The 6,420-nt window shown below is 42.5% G+C and overlaps 1 protein-coding gene across 10 annotated transcripts in view; it reads left to right on the top strand.

Annotated features, from left to right (window-relative positions):
* LOC137431794 (uncharacterized) overlaps window positions 1-6,203 on the top strand; it is a 137,945-nt gene extending 131,742 nt beyond the window's left edge. For 3 of the 10 annotated variants that reach the window (XM_078782473.1, XM_078782472.1, XM_068123502.2), the window contains 2 exons: window positions 1-96; window positions 5,831-6,202. The exon at window positions 1-96 is cut by the window's left edge and continues 86 nt beyond it. In XM_078782473.1, coding sequence (XP_078638599.1) covers window positions 1-55 — 55 coding nt within the window. In that variant the 3' untranslated portion in view covers window positions 56-96; window positions 5,831-6,202. Of the gene's footprint in view, window positions 97-5,830 lie in introns of all 10 variants that reach the window. The other 7 variants (XM_078782478.1, XM_078782477.1, XM_078782471.1 and 4 more) reach the window with 3 other exon arrangements.
* The last annotated feature ends 217 nt before the right edge of the window (window positions 6,204-6,420 follow it).

Here is a 6,420-nt window from a genome sequence, read left to right as displayed (position 1 = left end):
GTGGCTACTCGGCCTAAACCACTTGCAAGTCCAAAATCTAGTGTACCACTCATGAGATCACCCACAGCACCAAAGACGAAAGAGGTGAAACCAAAGGTGGGCAACAACTGCTGTTGAGACAAAAAAAAATGTGGAGGTGCAATGTTATTCTCCAAATACCTAGGGGTGTAGAAATACTGATTTAGCTTGATGCACCCATCTCACTCACATCGTACACTGATCTACAGTTAGTCTTTCACGCTTTTTGCTCACTTGTTTTTTTTAGCTTTTGGTTTGTGGGAAATGCATGCATAACTTTCCTCAACCCTTGGCCAGACTATCATTCAACACTGAAAGAGTCAGTTGTCCCTGCCAATTTAAACCGATAGGTGATATGGTTTTCCAGACTGCCTCAATTTGACTAGATTTATTGTGAGATGGTTGAGTGATAGCTCCTTGTCCCAACACTTCAAAAAGGCATATTATTGATTGAAATTAACGTGAGGTGATGAAATATCAGTCAACAAAAATAAACGTATGAGCAATGCTCCTGGGCTCACCTGCTAGAACCATGGAACCACTGGTAGGTGTGGATGATGCATAAAATATGTAACGAAGAAGAAAGTAAACGCCTATTTTGTGATGCAAACCACTGATTTTTTTATTTATTTATGCCGTGAACAAACTTTAATACATTATGGGTGATGAATGTTGGGAGGTCAAGTTTCATCGAAATTGTGTGTAGTTTCAGAGATTAAAACACATACCTATTTTTGAGGGGTCACCATCTTCCCCTCTCTCATTTCACCCTCTTCACCATATACCCCCGCAGACCCAGATTTATTTAATGCCACAAACAAACTTTGGCACAGGATCTGTACAGAACTACATACAAGTGCATCAAAATTGAATGAAAGAATGGCAAATTAATTATCGGTACTTGTGGTTCAATGTTTAAGAAATTGCATGTGGTGAAGCCAAAAGACTTCATGAACTACATCGTAACGTCTCCTTGAATATTTTATCTTCTAAACAAAGTGTGGAAGTGGCATTGTGTTTAGTGTCTGCTCTGAGACTGGAAGGTTGGCTGTCTGATTTAAACCCATGACGTACTCCTTCCTTGCTTGCCACTTAGCATTTGGAGATGGAATACAGACAAGCTGTGGGTTGACATCTCAGGGAGGGGGCTGGGGGTGTGCGGTGGGGTAGGGCAGGAGAGAGGGAGAGATTTCTCCCTGATAGTGCTTTGCTGTCTGGAGAGAAAAGTGCTGACACCCACTGTGTTCCAGGAAGAAACTTCTCCAACGGTCATTGGCTGCTTGATTGATGTGAAGTCGTGTTTGCTATCTTTCTACATACAAGTGCATCATTTGTGTGTGACAGCTCTTCCATGATCCATCAAAACTGTGGGGGGGAGGTGTGGGATTGAACATGTCAGCTGGGTGGGGGTCAGTTCTATAACAACTTGCAATGGCACAGTTAAGGCCTTTTGTGACTGTCTGACCCAACCTGTAATATTCCCAACACAGATTTCTGAAATTTGTTTCTGAAACATGAAGTGAACATATTTTCAAATCCTGCTTTGCTCAAGTTCCTCTTTCTGCACTCTTCAGCCTGTCATCCTTTGGATGCCTCCAATGTGACTGGAAGTCAGCAAATATCAGTCCCATCCACCAGAGGAAGTGCAAAAACGGATCCAATAAAGTACAGACCAGTAAGCTTCCAATTATAAGCAGTCATGAACTCCATAATTACCTCCACCACCAAAGGTGCACAGAGGTTATGTTTTCATCCCTGTCTGTTTGTCTGTTTATTTGTCTGTCTGTGAAGAGGATAACTCAAAACGTTGTGGACAGATTCAGACGAAATTTGGTGGGCAGGTTGGGTGTGTGAAATGAATGAATGATCGTTTTAAGGCCATTTTTCCCCTTTAGAGCGGGGGTTAGCCTTGCGGGCCCCATGACAATCATGGGTCCCTGTTTGAGACGATGCTTTTATGACGAGGATGATTTGATTCCATTTTGGTGAAGATCTGAATCCAGATACGAGATTTAAAATTATTTGTAACTCATTCATCACCATTGAGAGATACGGACAAAAACGGTATATAGTATGATATCTCAACCAGGTATGGGCGGATTTGGACGAAACTTGGTGGATGAGTTGGGTAGGTGACAAGAACAAGCTGATTCGATTTTGGTTCAGGTCCGGATCCAGAACCAACCATTCAGTGGCATACAAAATGTATACTGTTCAGACGAGCCAAGGTATGCGCACTACCGAGTGCTGTTCTAGTTCCTGCTGATGGTCTTTTTAAACAGCCTGACTTCTGATCATCAGTTTGGATTCTGTTGCGGTTATTCAACTATGGGCATGCTGCTTCTCTATCATTAGTTGGAGAACCAAAATCTCAAGCAAGAGGTCAGCATCATCTCACTTTATATATCTCAGTCATTTGACAGTCTGCGGTCCTGCTCTGCATGGCAAGGTCGTCACCTGTGGCATCCAAGGTCACCCTTCATTTGTGCATTTCTGACTTCCTCCATTAGCACAATTGATGTGATTCGATCAATGAAACTCACTACTCTTTTCTCCTAGCCGAGAATAGTGCACCCCAAGACAGTCTCTTGGGCTGATTATTGTTCCTCATCTCCATAAATAACCTCGACGATGCTCTTCAAAGGTCCACATAATCAGAAACTCATGTTTGGTTTAATTAACAGATATGGCTTCACTTGACACTTGATTGTTATTTTTTTGACCAAGCATTACATTGTGTTACAGTGGGAAAGGGTGTATGTCCACTCTTATTTTTGTTGCCTTTTCGCTGCTTTTCTTTTTGTTGCCTTTCTCTTCACTTTTCTTTTTGTTGCCTTTTCTCTTCTCCTATTTTCTTTTTGTTGCCTTTTATCTTCTCCTCTTTTCTATTTGCTGCCTTTTCTCCTCTTTTCTTTTTGTTGCCTTTTCTCTTCCCCTCTTTTCTTTGCTTCCTTTTCTCTTCTCTTTTCTTTTTGTTACCTTTTCTCTTTTCCTCTTTTTTTTTTTTTTGTTTTTTTTTTTTTGTATACTGAATGGAGCCTCGTGAAAGAGCTAACATTTATTTCACAAACAAATCAACCAGACAAACAAAATATACAAAAAGAGGGAGCGGAAGACAAGATGGGGAGAGAAGGGGAAGCACACAACCACAACATTTGAGAGCAGGGAGAAGTGTGGGAGGGAGAGGGCTTGGGGGCAGGAGGCGTGGGAAGGGGAGGGGAGGGGGGGGGGAGAGGTATAAAACACAAGGGGACCGAAATTAGCGGGGGTAGAAAAGATCAAGGTTTTGGATGGGGGAGGATAAGAGATGGTGGTGAACAGCTGTTTTAAAGACCTGGAGGGTGGAGTGAGATTGAAGAGAGTGAGGGAGTTTGTTCCAGAGGTGGGAGAAAAGAGGAATGAAGGAGTGAAGGTGAGCAGAAAGTCTTGATTTTGGCAGTTTAACCATAAGAGGGTTGCAGGCAGATCTTGTGCGACCTGTAGGAATATTTGGGGGCACAGAGCCCAGAGAGAGCTGTGGGGGCAAGGCCAGAGAGGAGTCGGTAGAAGACGGAAAGACCACCAACCTGCCTGCGGTGAGTGAGTGAAAGGCCCTTGGAGTTAGCTTCATCGCGGGAGAGTCCAATGATTCTGAACGCTTTGGTTTCAACAGCGTGAAGACGAGCTAGGTGTGAGGCAGGAGCACCAGACCAGAGGGGAGAGCAGTATTCCATAGAGCTGCCGATGAAAGCCTTGTATGTGGTGAGGAGCTCAGGTGTGCCAAGGAAGGACTTCGCACGACGGAGGATCGGAGGATGCCCAGTCGGCGACTGGCTTTGGAGGCCAGATTTGAAATGTGGTTTTCCCAGGAAAGATCATGGCAAATAGTGAGACCCAAAAGCTTGAGTGACAGAACTTCTTGGAGAGGATTATTCAGAAAGTGGATGGGAGGGTTTTCCAATCGCTCTTTTCGGAGAGACATCGTAAGAGTGTGAGATTTATCAGGATTGAAAGACATGTTCCATTTGTTTGCCCAGTCTGTGATTTTGTCCAGGTCTGCAGAGAGTGAGGAGGCTGCAGACTGCCGATCTGAGGGATGAGGAATGGAGCGACAGAGAGTAGTCATCTTGTTAGTTCTTTTTTGTTAGTTCTTGTTAGTTCTTTTAATTGCCTTTCTCCTCTTTTTTTGTTGCAATTTCTCTTTTATTCTTTTCTTTGCGTTGCCTTTTCTCTTTTATTTTCGTTGCCTTTTTCTTGTCGTCTTTTTTTTTTTTTTCGTTGCCTTTTTCTGCTCTTCCTTTTTTTTTCTTTTCGTTGCCTTTTTCTTCTCTTGCTTTTTTGCTTTTCGTTGCCTTTTCGCTTCTCCTTTTCTTTTTGTTGATTTTTTTTCTTTTCGTTGCCTTTTCTCTTCTCCTTTTCTTTTTGTTGATTTTTTTCTTTTCGTTGCCTTTTTCTTCTCTTTTCTTTTTGTTGATTTTTTCATTTCGTTGCCTTTTCTCTTCTCCTTTTCTTTTTACCTTTGTCTTCTCCTTTTCTTTTTACCTTTTCTCTTCTCCTTTTCTTTTTAACTTTTCTCTTCTCCTTTTCTTTTTACCTTTTCTCTTCTCCTTTTCCTTTTACCTTTTCTCTTCTCCTTTTCCTTTTACCTTTTCTCTTCTCCTTTTCTTTTTACCTTTACTCTGCTCCTTTTCTTTTTGTTGCCTCGTCTTCTCTTTTCCTTTTGTTGCCTTTTCTATTCTCTTCTTTTTGATGCCTTTTCTCTCTCTTCTTTTTGTTGCCTTTTCTTTTGTATTGTAAAAAAAACGGGGGTGGGAGGTATTATAAACGTCTGTCTGTCTCTGTCTCCGGCCATCACGCTATCTCCTCCCACAGAGTTGGGCAGTAATTCACTAAACTTGGTAGTTATGATCAGCACATGGTATGAAGGTGCAAGAGCAGCATCACTTTTGACCATTGATTGACCTAGACTGTCGCTAGCTAGACTAGTGGCTAGACTGTCGCTAGACTGTCGCTAGACTGTCGCTAGACTGTCGCTGCTTGTCATAGGCACCTTTCTCCACCACCTCCCCTCGCCTGCCCCTCTTCTCAACCCCCCACCCTCTCCTTTCATAGGCACCCTTCTCCACCACCTCTCCTCGCCCGCCCCTCTCAACCACCCCACCCCCGGCCCTCCCCCCGCTCCGCGAGTCCCGGTCATGTGCTGTCACAAAGTGCCGAGATATAACATACGTGGAGGCAGCCATTGGTAAAGCTTGTGTGGGATGTTGAAACGTGCACACATGGTCACACCATGTTGAGGTACAATGAAAGGACAATGGGGTGATTTGATATTTACATGGATGGAAGACAGGGAGAAGGGCCAGACATGAGGGTGGTGGTGCAATGGAAGCTACCTCAACATCAGATTCTGATCGATACTAATTGGGGTTTTCAAACACTTGAGACGTAACACTCATTAAGATGTAACTGATGAGTAATTAACTCCAATGTAATTCTCATAATATATTTACTGTTTAAAGCTCGTGTCAGAGCAAGTACACATCTCTTGCTAGGACTATAACATAAGAAAACCTCATTGTATGTTTACATGAGTAACAAGGATGTAAGTAGGTAATTGACACAATTACAGTTTGTGATTTATATCTGAGATGCTAGTGTAATGAAGAATGTGCTGTGTGGACAATCCAAATGATATTAATTTTGTGGGAATTTGCATTTTATTCTGTTCAACAGTGATTACAATTTTAAATAGTGTGTGACTATCTTGTCACCTTTCAAAGGACTGTTAGTGAATATAGTTGAAGGCTGTTATGTGCTTTTTCTGAAAATGCAGATTGTTGAAAAACCCACAGCAAAGCCTGCTCTGGAACGTCATGCCTCAGCACCAGTACGGCTAATGAAACCCCTTGCAAAGACTAACGCATCTCGAATGACCTCGAAAGTGGCTTCCAAGGCTTCCTCCGCAACTGCTGCGGGTGTGTCGGAGACTAAAGCTGCTTGTAGCAGTCCGATTAAAAGGCCCTTTGGTATGTTCATTGTTTTTCTTTGCTGGATTTGTCCTTTTTCCTGAAGAATACCTTTTTGTCATACCTTAGAATTTGTCGTTTTGGTTGTTAATTTGATTTTTTATTAACTTGAGCTATTTAATATGCAAAGCTTTGCGAGGAGACAAAACGGACTTTTGGAATGACGCGATCCGCCCCAGAATATTCAGCGTGCATGTGCAAAAAAGCCCACAGAATAATGATCTTCAGGGCATGTAAACTGCTAATGTGCATGCGTGATAAGGATGGCTACATAAAATGCCTCAAAGCTTCTAAAATAAATCCGAAAATACTTAGAAAAGTAACTGAGAGCTGGTGTGTGGGATGTGCCTTTTAAAGTGACATCTATATTGTAAGAGCCATGTATAACTTGAGAACA

This window comes from Myxine glutinosa, chromosome 7 (genome assembly GCF_964187855.1).
Source record: "Myxine glutinosa chromosome 7, kmMyxGlut1.1, whole genome shotgun sequence".
NCBI lineage: Eukaryota > Metazoa > Chordata > Myxini > Myxiniformes > Myxinidae > Myxine > Myxine glutinosa.
This window is presented reverse-complemented; position numbering and strand designations above follow the sequence as displayed.